This window comes from Betta splendens, chromosome 6, assembly GCF_900634795.4.
Source record: "Betta splendens chromosome 6, fBetSpl5.4, whole genome shotgun sequence".
Lineage (NCBI taxonomy): Eukaryota > Metazoa > Chordata > Actinopteri > Anabantiformes > Osphronemidae > Betta > Betta splendens.
The window spans coordinates 6,478,504-6,494,500 of record NC_040886.2 but is presented as its reverse complement, the minus strand read 5'-3'; the positions used below and the strand labels follow the sequence as shown (position 1 = coordinate 6,494,500).

The window sequence follows — 15,997 nt, the reverse complement described above, 5'->3', positions numbered from 1 at the left end:
ATCTGGTTCTAGATATTTTATTGCATAACCACAACATCACACAGTACTACTGTACATATCACAGGTCCAACCGTTCAACGTCTTTACACAAATCAACAAATATAAGTGCAGAGAAAATTCAAACATGGAGTCTTCTTCTTTCTGAATGTTTTTGTTTGTAGTGTTGTTAGAGCTGAACGAAGACAGCGAGTAAGGCCATTCAGATATACAGAAAAATCTGTATGTGATTTATAAGGCATCCTGTTCTGTATAAAATGTAGATGTGTTATATTTTATTTTCCAAAACCTTGATTTTCTTTTATTATAATAGCATGACGATTGGGTTAGTAAAAAAAAACAAAATTGCAATCACATCTTTGGTAAACTTGTTTCACATGAACTCCACACAAGTTGTTACAGTAACATATACTTCCAAAACAATTAACTATTATTTAGATGCTGTTGCGTAGGGCTTATGACCTTCAAAATATATTATGCACATTCATGCAACATGTCAAAGTGCAAATTTAGCATCTTCATATTGCTGATAGACTTTAAATACAAAACTACTTCTCTTCATATGTGACATTCAATGACCGGAATAAATCTTATTATTGAATCATCAAAGCTGCTGTCACTGTCCAAAAGCAGTTCACTGAAACTGGCTTCAGCACCACGACTGTTCAGGAGTGTCTTGACTGGAGAATGTCCCTGGCAGCAGCGACCACAAGTGCATCTTTCATATCCTGAGTTTACTCATGAGGTTGGAGAGGGACGTGATGCTGTCCCTGAGTTTGGCGTCCTCCTCCGGTCCTAGGGACACACCAGCCAGACGCATAGAGCCGTTTGATCCCATGACGCACGGCAGGCTGAGGAACACCTCTGCCCCTATGCCCCCCCAGCCCTGGAGGCGAAGATGAAGAACAGAGGAACAGGTGAGCAGAAAAATAAATGTATTTTAAAACAGAGACACTTTGTAATAGTACCTGAGCCAGTGTGCACACAGAGTGGGCCTTCTTTTTATCCGTCAGGACACTGTTTGCAATGTCAGCGACAGATAACCCCACAGACCATGACCTCTGACCTCGATTCTTTATCATTTCAAATGCTCTACAAACACAAAAATGTGAATGAAAGAAAGGTTTTATCGTTGAACGTTAAATTGATGCGGCAAATCTTTAACCTAGAAATCGGAATCTTCACATGTAGGTTCTAGTCACTAAGGCCACTACCTGTCTAACAGTGGTTTAGTGGAGCTGCATCCGGGGGCGATCTCTAGCTGCCCACTGGAGCTCATCCCAGTGTTGCTCATCACAGCAACTGCAACACGAAAGCGACAACGAGCTCAGTCATGTGCATCGTTTACAATTAGCCTGTGCAAATCTGCAGGATTCGCAAGGACATGACATGGTGAGCAGGTAGTGCAGCATTATGGGTTCATGACAAAATCAGAATGAATGAGTGAAATGGACGAAGGAGCAGTCTGTGCAAATGTTAAGTCAAGGCATTCAGCACAAATCATGCAAAACAAGGTACAAATGGAAATTATTCATTTTCTGGATCACCTTTGTTGTCCGACAGTTCTCCTATGACCCAAGCTGGTTTATGCGTGTTCAGGTTAATGTCCAGAACGTGACTAAGGCGCTCCGAGTCCAAGTTACACCCAGCTCCGATCACCCGTGACGGAGGTAAACCGCTCTGCCTCCAGGCAACGTGGGTCATGATGTCCACTGGGATTGAACCACAGAAGTTAGACATGTGATGTTACAGTGGCAGCAGGCAGAGAGCTCCACTCCTCAGAGGGAATGTCCCTCAGTGCCACTGACCTGGCTGCGAAGCGATGATGATCACAGCATACGGGCTGAGACGTGCCAGGTTTGGGATTATCCCTCTGTACATGTCCACGTTAGTCTGAACCACGCTCAAGTACGACTGCTCACTGCTCCATGCGTTCGCAGTCACCACCACGACCCTGGAGCCCGCAGAGGCTGATATGTCTGACAGAGGAGACATTTAAGGACAGTGATGACTCAGCCGACAGGCCGTGGAGCGTTATGTGACATAACGGAGCGACGAACCTCTGGACACCTCAACCTTTGGCAGACTGAAGATCTCAAGGTCTGTGCTGCCGCCTTTGGTGGAACTTTCTGCGACATCAATGAAAACCAGTTTATCCACATCGCACTGCATGAAAAGTGAGAGGAAAATTAGGCTTCAGTCAAAATCAGAATGATATGAATTTGTTTAAAACGCGCTTAAAAGCGCAACGCCAACTACCAAGCGATTTACCTTCGCCACGATGCTCATTACTGAAGCCATCCCTAAATCTCCTCCGCCAATAACGGAGACTTTGTTGGCAGATTGATCATGATGTTTATTTCCACCTGGAACCAACACGAGTTTAACGAACAGCAGAAAATATTTATCCGAAGTGTACTGATCAGGAAAACTGCATATTAAAGCAACACACCATCATTGATCTGGAGATTCGAGACAAACGCCAGAAGGTCGTGGGGATCCTTGCTGTCTCCTGTCGGCTTCGATGACAGCGGGGGGTCTTCCTCAAACTTGGCAATCATTTCATTCAATAGACCCACTACAGAGGACTTGGGCTGAAACAGCAGCGAACAAATGGGAGCACCATAGAAGTGGGAATGTGGAACTGTATGTGTGTCAAAGTAAGAATAAAACCTACATAGTCCCAGCTGTGCAGCCCTGGGAGATGGATGCGTCCTTGGGCATCGACATGCTTGCCCTCTCTGATGACCATGCTAGGGGTCGGCCTCAGGAGGCATATTGGAGGAGAGAAGGGGAAGGAGTCTGTGAGCCACAGCTGAATGGGGAAGTTATAGGAGCGGCCTTGGGGCAGGACAGAAACACTGACGTCAGCAGTGAGCTCATTCTGAAGGGTTTGTCACCAGTTTATGAAGACACTGGCTGCCTTCAGACAGCTTCAGCCTTACCTTCATACTTGACTGGGATGTTTCCAATCACTTTCAGCAGATCTTTCTGGCTGCTGTCACTGAATGCTGAAAATGAAGAACAGCAGCAAGAAGCTCTCAGCGACATACAAACACTATGTGTGCGACACAAAACATGACTGAAGTTTTTTTTACCAAAGAAAACTCACTGTATGTGCCTGTAGATGGTTTCATGTCGGAAAAGATACGACTGACCTTCTGCAGCTCGTCAATGGCAACATCTCGGAATTTGTACTAATATAAGGGAGGACAAGCAAACCGTATCACATTGTTACAAAGGGCTAGTGATCCATGTTTACAAAACCAGACTGAAAGAAAAGATTCAGAAGATTTATTCATCTATTGTAAACAATCTAATCTGTCCCTGAAACACCAGTTTCTACACGCTCTGTTTCTGCTAAGTCAGCAGAATTTAACCATCTGTTTTTTAGTTTTGAAACTGATGAATTGCATGTGGCACTATTATCCTTGCATGGCCACCACACCCTCTGTCACTGAGACATTCTTTCTATAACCCTAATTCCTTCAGTCCTAATCACTGCTTCAATTGTGTTTCAGCTCATGATCTACTGAAGATTTCCCAGCCTCCTTAACCAGTTACTATTACTCTTGTTTCCCTTTCATAACCATTATGTTTTAATCTTTTGAAAAATATGCGTTATTGTTATAGCGATAACATATATATTCATAATGTCACCATTTAATATTTTTTTTAACGTTAGTTGTACAAGTGGCTATTTCTCAGCACCAACTAAAGTAGACGAATGAAAGAGGAAGGTGGTGTGTGGATCCATTGTGGATTTAAATAAAGCGACTTTGGAACAAACACTTGTGAAGAAATAGCAAACTTTTATACCACAGTGAATTCACCCACGCTGGGACTGCATGTTAACCCTTAGCTGAGTGATGTGATTTCATCAATCATCATTTTTAATATTTGTTTCAGACCTAAGTAAACCTGCTGTGTCATGGTAGTTATACCAATGGGAATACTTGCCCAAACCCCCACACGCTGCTATTCATCTGAGGCAATTATGGATAGTCCCTAAATTGCTAATCATTCTCCCGACTGGATGATCTCAGACCTCTGTAACATGTTCATGTGTGTTTTCATACAGTGTTGGGATATCGCTGCTGTATGAGAGGCTGGTTTGACCAGTTGGTTCGTGTAGATTTCTGTAGCTCATTGTCTTTAATGACACGCCACATCCATTTTACCCCATTTTGAGGCTATAGCGAACACCTTTACAAATAGTCTTGCGGAATTACTGTAACGAAACCAAATTAAATGGTTTGTGTAGTTACCAAATTGGTCAAGGCTGAACTGAGCATCACTATAGTTGAAAAGAAAAAAACGGGCTCTAGGTCAGGTATCAGTGTTTCTACGGGACGCGTCAAGTAACAAAGCAGGTTCAGCCAGATAATTTATGGGAGCTGACAGCAGCTAATATGACAGCCTGCTATGCTAAACGACGCTGCGACGTAAACAGATGAGACACACAAAATAGTTTCCGAAGCTGCTCATCGATAAGCGTCTAACCTTAGAGAGAATCCGCTGTATCTTTTCGGAACTGAGGTCCATCTATGAAACTACAAGTCAACACGGTCCGTTGACTATTCCTTGTTTCTGTCGCCTTCGACTCCAGCTGTAAAAACAGACTTCCGCAAACTTTCGAGAGTAGCTAAGGGAAGCGCGCGGCTCCGCCCACGCCACGTACGGCGAACCGAGGGGGACAAGCATAGCGGATGTCAAAACATTCGACACGGTTAAATACAAAGGATGGCAGCAAAATATTAATATTTGAAGGAGCATTTGTTAAGTAGTCCAATTTTTTAACTTAGAGAAAACACCAAAATAAATGTAGTCACTTAAATAAAAGTCTTTATGCAATATTTTGTCATCCTTTAAAGACAAACGCACAGCACATCAAGTAATGTTTCCTGCATATTCAACTTTACGTTTAAAGTTTGTGTGGAAAAATATGCATCATCTGCTCAAAAATAGCACGTCATTAACACTTGACAAAAGAAACTCATTCTATGTTTAGAGTTCTCTTCGTGGTTCAGTTTCTTTTAGAAATCGACTTTGCTGACAATGTGAATAAATAATATAACAAGAAGGTGAGAACTTGATAATATTCAAACAATCTAATGTTTGAACAATTTGTGCATATTTTTGGACAATTTGCAGCCTGTCTGACTGAAATTCTCCTAATCATTTCCTCTTGAGCCAAGGTCACAGGTCCAAACATAGGAAGAATTCCAAAGCACGCAACAGGGGCCAGGTGGGACATGATGTGAGTGTTCATCTGTGTGAAGACAGCTTCAGTCCTATTTTTTCCTCTTGACAGTTTTAATTTTTAGTTCCTCTTGCTCTCTTCTCTCCTCCTCCAAGTCTTCTTGCACAGCCATTCTCAGGCTAAGGGTACGCATAGATAAAGGAAGAAATATGTTAAGGATACAAGGGCAGTTTTGAGAACCGATATGCATGGATAGACTCGTATAGAGTATAAAGTTTCTTTTCGTCTTACCTCCTGGCCTCTTCTTTCTGCACATCTTTCCAGCTGCTCTCCATGAATTTAAGTGCATAGTCACTCTCGTCATTGTATCTGGTGAAGTTAAACACAAATAAACTTTATTCATATAGAATTCATTTAAATGTGTGAAATAAATTGAATTAAAAACCACCAAAATCTATGGGCTGAGCACTTACTTATTTCGATCATAGCCAAAGATTTCCTTAATGTGTCTGGAAATTTCCTCTGGCTCTTCACCTTCATCATCAATAAAATCTTCCATTTCTGAGTCGTACTCCTCCATTTCCTCATATTTCCTCTTGTAGGCAATTGTGATGGGTGGCAACATTGTACCTGGATAAGATATTTAGAAAATCACATAACATTCTGCAACGTGATACATTTGGTTTCAATATGAAGCTGATGAATGATGGTGAATGTATGGGCATATCACATAAGTTTGTCAGTGTATAATTACTTATATAATGTAATGTAAAATACAGCAGATTGGTATTTTATATCTCTAAAAGACAGGATGACACCTCAGATCATCAGTTGGGCTGTAATATCTGCACGCTGTGAAAGGTTCAACATTTTACACTTTATATAAATAAACACAAGTGGTCAACAACTACAAATTTTGTGGGAGAAGAAAAATAACATTCAAAATTTGTTTACAGGTTTGAAATGCTACAGGGTTAATGAAAAAACCTGTTGAGATTTGCCAACGCTCATTTCAGCCTGACACACTCTTCACTGTATATACGTGACAGACTGTCTGTTTGCAAATCTATATTCAGACACACGTCTGTCACACTTCCTAAAAAGATTGTCAAAAGCTAAAAAACGTGGACAAGCATAAGGCCTGTATGTGTGACTCACAATGTGAGACAAATTATATACCACTGTAGTATGTAGGGTATTTACACAGACACTATTAATCCATTGCGAACAAATAACACCTAAATACGTATATATAATAAACCTATATGTGTGAAATCTACAATATTTACGTACTGAATGTCTGACCTGAACTTTTTAATCTTACCAGGGGGTCTGTTCATCATAGGTCGGGGTGGTACACCGGGCCTCGGTGCCATCCCAGGTCTCTGTGGCATGCCTGGCCTAGGAGGGGCCCCAGGTCTGGGTCCTCCAACATTCCTGGAGGAGATAGTCTCTGACACCACAGTGCACTGTGGTCTTCCGGGTCCTGATCCCATGCTGCCCATCGGTCGTCCAGGTAGTAGTCCCCCGCTACCAGGACGACCAGGTCCAACCCCTGTTGGTCGGGATCCACCACCCAGTGGGTGGCCCTGAGGACGATTCCCACCAGGCCTGGCCTGTGCGACACAAGCTTTTGGCTGGAGTGTGCCTCCGGGCCTTGCCTGAGCTTGGTTCCCTGCCTTTGGTGGGCCCCCCATGGACGATCTTACCATAGAACCACCACCCGATTTAACAACTGAATTCACTCCGGGTCTTAGTGGTTCTCCCCTTGCAGACATGGAGCCTCCAACTACAGGTCCCTGCTTTAGGGAGTTACCTTGAGCTGGCCTGACCTGTTGGGCCTGTTGAGACTTCTGGCCTCTTCCCGCTGTTCCAAGAGGCCTGTTCCCAGGAGTACCTGAGGCTCTTCCTTGAAGCAATGATGGGCTTTCTTTTTTGAAGCTAAGGTCACTTGAGGTGCTGGATTTGTGGCTAGATGAGGGCTTGGAAGCCCCTTGTTTGGTTGAAACCTGAGAAGATGTGGCTTTTGAAGACATTTTACTATTTATGGCACCCGATGAACTAGACAAGCTCATCTTGGATCTGTCTCTATCAGTATGAGATGTCTTGGGTCTATCCCGGTCACTAACGCTGGGCTTAGACGTAGACTGGCCTCTATTGCTTGTCTGTGCTGGAAGCAACCTCTTCCCATTTGGCTTTTCAGAGGAGCCTTTTTGTGGTTTACAGTTCTTGGACTCCTTTTCTAACATGCTTTTTCTCATGGAACTAGAGCTAAGCTGAGCCTTATTGTCTCTCTCTCTGTCTACCTTTAAGTCACGATCTTTGTCTTGTCTCTTTGCCTTCCGTTCCATCTCCAGTTCCTTTATCTCATCAGCCGTGCGAAGCCTCTCTTCCTTTCTCACTGCCTTTGGTTTTACCTCAACTGGCTCAAACTGCTTCTTTTCTGCAAGTCTGAGCAAATCGGCAAAGTTCATCGGAGGGGGAGCGGGCTTCGGTTGTCCGCTGGCTATTTTGGAGGAATGTTTGTGAACATTACTACTACTCCCACTATCACATGTGTTTTTCCCTGGTCTCATTGCTTGGAACTCTGGCTGATGCTCTTGCTCCGAGTCAGACTCATCATACTCATAATTATCCTCATCGTCCTCTGGATCAATTGAGTCATTTCTGAAATGTTCAGATCGCATGTCATCTGAATCCTGCATGTCTAGTTTTGACCTCCTCTTCTTAGGGACCTCCACCACTGGGATGCCGTTGTAGCCTTTGAAATTGTCCTTAGTTCTGGAAGCCATAGCTCGCGCCTTACGATCCGACTTCAACTCAACTCTCTTGGCAAGTAGCTCGTCTTTCCGTTTCTTCTTCTGCAATTCTGAAAGGAGACGCGTGTCAAAAAACTGCCCAAGAATGATTCCTGAATGATACAGTATATAACATCTACGTGAATGACACATACAAGTAGTTTTTTGACTCACTTACCTTTCTTTCTGGTTTCAATGTGTTGCTTTTTCAGAAGTGCCTGAACAGCAGCAGGATTCACCCCCTTTGACTTTGGGTCCTTTTTGGGTGGCCCAGCTTGTAAACTGTACCGCTTCTGCTGAAAAGGGGACAAATAAGAGTTTGACAGCGAAGCAGTTAGAGCTGGATGGAGAAGAGCCGGGGGCTCCATAGCCCAGTATACGTGGTGGATGTTAGCAGATGGCTACATTACCACTGACATGAGCTGATGTTCGTAATTCTCAGTTTACCGTTTGGTTTGACTAAGTCGAGGGTGTGTGTGTGTGTGTTTAACATACCTGCACGTTGCTGAGGCCCTGGTTTTGCGAGGCGATGTCCAATATGTTGTCAAAGTCCATCATTTTGGCAGCAGCTGATGCCAGGTGGCTGTTTGAAGCGAACCAAGCACAACTCAAACAGGATCGCCTCGGTTAGCCTTAGCTTTTGGGTAACAATACAGCGATGTTAGCTCGGAAAGTAGCTTCCTAAATCGGTAAAGAGACTGCTACAGAGGAAGCCACGAGAAAGCGAGAACCAACAGCTAATGCTACTTTGGCGAGATTACTTAATCGGCTCGCGTTAGCACATGCTAGCAAAGTCAGATAACGCTACGTCTACTATCAACCCAGGAACGAGCCTCTTTGTACTTAGAAAATGCGCCAAACTTAAGCAAGATCCATCGAAACTGTCATATTGTTTAGTCTATTTAACGAAAAACACTAAAATCGCGGCCATAATCAACGTCCGTTAGCGAAGAAACAAGGAATATTAAAGGGTTCAGAGATAATTCTAAAGAAGCGAGATGACTCACTGTGACGTCCTTCCGTCGTTGGGATTTTACGAAGAGTCAGCAAATACGCCCAGTTTGATTTGTTTTTCTTTAATTAGTAAATACTCTATTAAATTATTGTACTTGCTATTGAGAAATATGTAGGTTTCTGAGAATCCACAATATGAGAAAACATATATTACAAAAAAATACCCTACAAAATTAAACTAAATAAAATAAAGCTATATTGAGAGGTTGCTTTACTTTTATGTCTAGTATTTTTAAATAGACCATCTAACTTAAATACCATATTTTTCAGGCAAGATTTACGTATGAATGTAATATCTGCTGTTTGTTCCTTTGGTTTCTTTATGCCCTGTAAAATAATGTGTGAATTTCAGGTCAATTCATAAGGAATGGATGGCGTTAGTGTGTTGTTTGGGACAAGAGACACACTTTGGACCACATTCACTCCAAAGCACGGTTATAAGACTAGCACACATAGAAGTAAAATACACTTACACATCTTACAAGTCACATATACTAATATTACAGTATGTTACAGTGAGGTTAAAATGAAAAACAATGTGGGAAGACAGCTGAACAAAATTCAAAGGAAAGTGGAAAAATCAGAAGCAGAGGGGCAATGAGAGAGAGGAGTGACATATCCATGTTTAGACAAACAAGTCTGAACAGAACATAATAGGACTCAAATTTGGGAATCTTTTTGTCAAAGCATGACTTCAGCGTTGTATGCTCTATAGCCTGTATGAGGCTGAGGGGATTAAACTGATAGCAAACCTTATACAAATCAAGTTATCACTTGAATAAATGTTTCCTCAAGGACATAAATTGTACGTGATTCAGTATCTAAGTAAAAGAACAAACATGGTAGATATTTATTTGTCTTTGAAAGCCCTTTTTTATTATATTAACATTCTTAGTATATGTATTTAAGGCTAAAAGAACTCCAACTCCAACTCCAACACCAACTGCCACTGGTGGCAGTAATGCACCAGTGGATTTTTTGACAGCTGTCAACATCAAAATGAAGAAGAATGGAAAAACGAGAATTAGGACGTTACCCACACGGTGTCGCTACCATTGCGAATATATCTTCTCTCGAGAATTGTCTAGAAATGTGATGAGTTGTTACTGTGATTTTTATTATTTTATTCATAAGTTAATTAAGTAAAAAAACATTATTTTATTTTTAACTAAAGTGACAAAAATCCAAAATGCCATTTCCAGTGGTTATTTTTTATCATTTCCAAAGTTAAAACAATACCAAAATAAAGTTATACATACTCATAATATTAAATATTCAGTATGTGTGCAATAATACGTTATCAATAAAATGCAGTCTTTCTTTCTAAAATAAATGCACACATTGAAGAGCATGTTCCTTTTAAGGAACCTTAATTTTAATAAAGTTTATAGTTAAATTAGCCATATCACCGCAATGATGCAGTTTCTAACGCCTGATCTGACATATTACTACATGATTGTCGGTGCACAATCAAAAAATAAGCTTTACACGAACATTACCAGCGAGCTCCATTCTCGCAAAATGTAAATAAAGGCCATCTGCTCCGATATGTAAACAGTAGGTCGACTCGACGTATCAGGGAGTCTCTGACAGTTCGACCCGCCCCCTCCACTACAACCCCCTGCTCCCATTGGTCAGCAGGGAACGCCCTGCCCACTTTGCGTCCGTCCTCTCACCTTTTACCGGACGCTGGCCCGCCCACCGGAGCGAAGACAAAAACAATCGGCATCACTCGCACAGGCTGTAATAAACAAGAGGACCTCCGCAAATCAGAAAATATATAACTGGTCCAGAGGCGCCGACATCAAAGCGGGAGAAATGGTTTCTCCGGTAACAGTGGTGAGTATGCTCTTCCAGCCAGCGTTCAGATTTCTCACACATCCACAGGAATAATAGTGGCTGCTATCTTTAGCTACACGGTAACGACACGTCCGAAGATCCAAATGTGCGTCCGTATGAATATATCTACACATTTGTGTTTGCGATTGAGTGTGTGCAGTCAAGGGTCCGGCGGTCATCGCTTTATTTGCGTCCATACGCGTAGCATTGCGAGCCCAAGGCCGTCGCAAGCTCTTTAGTTGCTGATTTCATTCCCAGTAAACAGCGACGCGTGTTTGTTAACATTTTTGTCCACGCATCGCTGCCACGATGCTGGCGTGGTCGTGCCACGGCTCCCTCTATTCCATAACGCGCGTGCGCGTGTGCGTGTGCCGCAGGCGCAAAGCAGGAGCAACTTTTACGTGCGCTGAGCGGTTCCCTTGACATTTGGACTCGTCCTGGCAGCGACTGGCTCCCTCTTCGCCGAGCCACGTACAAAAGGACCTTTCCACGCATTTCCAAAGGCAGCGCAGACAATAAGAAAAGCTGTCATGTGACGACCTTTTTGTGTTTCTCTCCTTCTCTGTAGCCGCCAGGAACGCATGCGCCGCGCAGTGCTCCTCTGCGGCTGGCTTCCTTTTCATCTCCTCTGCTGTAGCTGCGCTTTACATAGAATCCGTTATTCGGCCTCTTCAGCTTTATTATTGAGCTACTGTCACTAATGGAAGATGCGCATTTTGACAGAAGTGTGACGGCGACGTGAATAATTTAAACGGCCCCAGCATCCTCTTACTTTGAAAGGGCTGCTATGAAATATTACCCCATTTGTAGTAGGGGCCATGAGTGATGGTGTGGGGCAACGTGGCCTGTAGTAAACCCTGATGTGTAACGTCCACTATAGGGACCTAATGAGGTGAATTGATCAACTTCCACCTGTCAGACCAGCACATAGTGCACAACTAATGGCGAGCGTATGTTCCCTGCAGGGGACGGCAGAGAACCAGCACAGGTCAACCTCCTTAAAGTCAAGTGTTACAGTACTTGTCGTCAGCTGATGGGAAACGTCAGCCCTTCCAGGCCGACGTTCCGCTGAGCTGTGCATTTACTGCGCCGTGCCCTTTGCTTGAGTGCAACTAACCGCACGTTCCGCTTGAAACCGAAGCACCTGTAAAATAGATGGAAAGCGCGTTATGCAATATTACGTAGACACAACATTGTCATATGACTCACATAGCAGCTGTGCAGCCGGCCAACGCGACCGCACTTGTGTTACAGTTCCCCTTTGCCAGACTGACTACACAAGCGTGTACAAGTGTTTAATACGCTTCCGCGTGTGGTGTTTCCAGAACGGCCCAATGGACGTCAGCCTGGATGTTATTCAATGCTTCAATGCAGTGCTTTTGTCTGCGTGGTCCTTCCTGAAGTGCAGCTACATGATGAGCTGCTGCTCAAACAGAGGCCAGTACTGACAGAGGGAACATAAAGGACTGTTTGTCGATACTTTTTATCCATTTTGCCGCTTCTACTGTACAACGACCTGAGTGCTTAAATTATAAACATTAACACAACTATTGGTATCATAACTGACATTATCACATGTCTATTTGTTGCATTTTTGTCATTTAAACCCAGGTGTTTCCTATGCTTTGGGCTATTTGGTGATCTTTAGTGGTCCTAGCTTTGCTCTTATTGTTTAGATCCAGAAAGTTTACGTGGAACACAATGAAAGGGGAAGCTGCAAAGTGTGTCTCCGATACAGCTCAAATAGGATCAGAGGTTATGGGACCATCAGAGTCTCCTAGGAATAGTTTTCCCACAAACTAGACTCTACATTCTTTTGGCTCAGAAGACACTTTGCTTGTTTTTATAGTTGTTCTTGAAGTTCACCTATTAAATAAAAGACATTAGCTGTGTAATGATTATACTCAGCCGCCCTTGAATCGGAACAGAAAGATGTTTTCTGGCGTCCCGGGCTTCAGTTGCCGCCAGTGGCCTGAAACAGTTATGACATGGGATAGTCTGGGAGGGCTGCCAAGCTTGTCGCCTATGCTTGGCACCCGTTTGGTCTAATGGGGCAGATGGACGCACACACATGTTGCAACCTGACTTGCTTACATTTGTATTTGTATTTTCAGAAGGCGAGACAAGGTGCATAATGGAGAGAGGAGGATTCCATTAGCTCTAATAATATACCTATGATTAGTTTTGCTCCAGTGGAAAGATCCCCCCCGTGCTACTTAGATGAAAGGGATTTAAAAGAGGAAGCAAGTGATTGGTTTTCTGTCAGCGTCAGCACAGCTTCGCTCCTCAGACACACGACAGCCAGTCACGACAGCAAACACCTTTGGTCCTGGTGCAAACTGCCACTGAAGTTCTATGTTATGAAAAGGGGAGAACCCAAATGCTCAGAACCAGAGTTTACAACACGGGGAAACATAATATGATTACACTTGGTTCTAACTGTTATTATGAAAAAAGAGTCACGTAAAGCAGGAAATAGTAATAATACACTCAAGCTGAAAATGAAACAAGGAACAAATCAACACAGAATGTAAATCAACTAACTTAAGTGTAACTTAAGTGTAAATTAAGAAATGCAAAAGAAACCCAGAAATTGCTTAGTGCAGGAACTGACTAAGGTGAAGAAGAAGCACAGAAGAAGAGCGAGAGTCGTTTATACAATTAACACAGGTGTGTGTGAGTGTCCGTGATTAGTCCAGGGACAGGAAGTGTCAGGTCAGAGTGGATGCAGTTAATAATCCAGAGGAAGTCTTTCAGTTTTTAGTTTAGTCAGTAGTCTGTGTGTGTGTGTGTGTGTGTGTGTGTGTGTGTGTGTGTGTGTGTGTGTGTGTGTGTGTGTGTGTGTGTGTGTGTGTGTGTGTGTGTGTGGGTCGGTCTTGTGAAATCCACATTGTTTTCCTGCTGTGTTACATTCATATCAGGTACATCGGGGGAAGTATGAGGTTGCGCTCCTCCACTGCGAGGTTGTTTTTTCTTGTTGAGCAGCTCTGAAGCCAGCTCCACTTCGTCGGGCTTCTTCTGCCCTCTTTGCTTGTTCTTTTGTGCCTTCGCCCTTTGTTTTAACCTTCTTCCCGTTGCACCACACCCTTTCTTCATCTTCTCAACTCAGCTCCAGTGACCCCTCACTCCCTTTCCACCCCCCCCCCCTCTGGCTGCCTGCCTTAGGGCCAGACAGGGCTTCTCGGAACCATAGGTGATCCTCCAGATTTATTTTCACTTGATTGCTTTTTGTTTTCCCGTGACCCCCGTTAGGCCTCATCTATTTGGACAGAGAGAATATATGGGGGGAAACACAGCTGGGAGGTAGAAGTGGAGACTTGAAAGTCTCGCAGGGTTCCCAAGAACGTGGGATCCAGTGAAGGCCCAGGCAGACGAGGGTTACTGGAGGTCAGGGGAACAGTGCAGCGCTTCCCCTTCAACTCGCTGTTGCAGCCACCAAACACGTGCACGTCTGCCCTTTGATAAACCCGCGACCAAGCAAGAACCGGAGCCTGACATGACAGTTCATAAAACCCTTGTCCTAAATAAAGATTTTCAAAACGTGCGATCGCCCACGTCCTCATCTCACGGACACAGGTTCCCTTTAAAACACTTTATGACCTCTGAGTGGAGATAAATGCCCTCTTAAACAATCTAGTTTAACACACGGTAACACCGGTTTTATATTGTTCCCACTCACCGAATAAGTCAAATGACTCGTTTAACGCCGCGAATGTTTAACCTGCCCTCAGGTCAAGAGCGAAGGGCCCAAGCTGGTGCCGTTCTTCAAGGCCACCTGCGTCTACTTCGTCCTGTGGCTGCCCACCTCCAGCCCGTCCTGGTTCAGCGCCCTCATCAAATGCCTGCCCATCTTCTGCCTCTGGGTCTTCCTGCTGGCGCACGGCTTCAGCTTCCTGGGCGCCCGCGCCAGCGCCCGCAAGATCCTGGCCGGCCTCATCTTCTCGGCCCTGGGCGACGCCTTCCTCATCTGGCAGGAGCAGGGCTACTTCGTCCATGGTGGGTGGGGCCTCCTGGAACTGTGCCCGTCTCGGCCTCAAGCTTCGGGTCGTGATGTGTGTGCGTGTGTTGTGTGTGTGTGTGTGTGTGTGTGTGTGTGTGTGTCGCCCGCAGGTCTTCTGATGTTCGCCATCACCCACATCCTCTACTCCTCTGCCTTCGGGATGCAGCCGGTGAACGTGCGCGCGGGCCTGGCCATCGCCGCCGTGTCGTCGCTGAGCTACCTGCTGCTCTACCCGTACCTGTCGGGGCCCTTCACCTACCTGGTGGCCGTCTACATCGCCCTGATCGGCTTCATGGGCTGGAGGGCCATCGCGGGCCTGCAGCTCGCCAACGACCTGTGGACCTGGACCAAGCTGTCCGCCTGCCTGGGCGCCGTCCTCTTCATGGTGTCCGACCTCACCATCGCCGTCAACAAGTTCTGCTTCCCGGTGCCGCACTCGCGCGCCATCATCATGGCCACCTACTACGCCGCCCAGATGCTGATCGCGCTGTCGGCCGTCGAGTGCCAGGACGCCGAGGTGGCCAGGAAGCGGACGTGAGCCCCGGGGGTCCCCGCGGCGACTGGTCAGGAAGCTGGGCCGCCGGTGGTGATAATGGACATGTCTCACTGCCAGATGCCCGGCGCTGTCAGGCCCGCGCCACTGTTACCATGGCGACCGGTCCACTACAGCCACCCCACTACGCCACTAGTATGGTAGTCTGTCACCTGTCTTCTCACCATGAAGAGAGGGTAGTATTATCCTAACAGTCTTACCTGCTGCATCCAGTCTCTCAACCCTAGTTACCATGGAGACAGGTGTAGAAACATTAACCTGCTTTGTACTGTTTTTATTTTGATGTTAAGTTTTATTTAAGGGGAGCATGTCACAGGGGACCTTCAAGGAGTGTCTGTGTGTGTGTGTGTGTGTGTGTGTGTGTGTGTGTGTGTGTGTGTGTGTGTGTGTGTGTGTGTGTGTGTGTGTGTGTGTGTGTGCGTTCTTACCTCATTTTCCACACGGACCCATTTCACAATCGCCACACTGACAACCGTTTGCCTGCCGTGGTCCAAAAACACAGTCGAACCGTTCACTGTTGCCAGTGTTGCTGCCTGAGACCTTGTTAAAAAGGGCGGCGTTTTTGCGTTTTCCCTAATTTGAGGGTGCTGTTT

General features: G+C 44.9%; 3 protein-coding genes across 4 annotated transcripts; 1 reads left to right on the top strand and 2 right to left on the bottom strand.

Moving 5' to 3' along the window:
* Position 1: 1 nt before the first annotated feature.
* Positions 2-4,659, bottom strand: uevld (UEV and lactate/malate dehyrogenase domains). Its single transcript, XM_029152547.3, has 12 exons — positions 4,501-4,659; positions 3,110-3,194; positions 2,943-3,008; positions 2,675-2,838; positions 2,450-2,591; positions 2,269-2,363; positions 2,058-2,163; positions 1,806-1,976; positions 1,545-1,709; positions 1,212-1,299; positions 966-1,089; positions 2-883 (listed from the first exon to the last, which is right to left on the bottom strand). The coding sequence occupies exons 1-12, from the start codon at positions 4,540-4,542 to the stop codon at positions 719-721; spliced, it is 1,413 nt and encodes a 470-aa protein (XP_029008380.1). The 5' UTR covers positions 4,543-4,659; the 3' UTR covers positions 2-718.
* Positions 4,660-4,825: 166 nt separating this feature from the next.
* spty2d1 (SPT2 chromatin protein domain containing 1) lies at positions 4,826-9,042 on the bottom strand. 2 transcript variants are annotated; one of them, XM_029152544.3, is made up of 6 exons: positions 8,494-9,042; positions 8,177-8,294; positions 6,525-8,069; positions 5,674-5,830; positions 5,492-5,569; positions 4,826-5,379 (listed from the first exon to the last, which is right to left on the bottom strand). In XM_029152544.3, exons 1-6 carry the CDS (start codon positions 8,554-8,556, stop codon positions 5,292-5,294), a joined length of 2,049 nt encoding a protein of 682 aa, XP_029008377.1. In that variant the 5' UTR covers positions 8,557-9,042; the 3' UTR covers positions 4,826-5,291. The 2 variants fall into 2 exon arrangements, with proteins under 2 accessions (XP_029008377.1, XP_029008378.1); XM_029152545.3 differs by having other exon boundaries at positions 8,177-8,291.
* Positions 9,043-10,694: 1,652 nt separating this feature from the next.
* tmem86a (transmembrane protein 86A) lies at positions 10,695-15,693 on the top strand. The gene is made up of 3 exons (XM_029154305.2): positions 10,695-10,851; positions 14,583-14,847; positions 14,962-15,693. Exons 1-3 carry the CDS (start codon positions 10,831-10,833, stop codon positions 15,387-15,389), a joined length of 714 nt encoding a protein of 237 aa, XP_029010138.1. The 5' UTR covers positions 10,695-10,830; the 3' UTR covers positions 15,390-15,693.
* Positions 15,694-15,997: the final 304 nt, after the last annotated feature.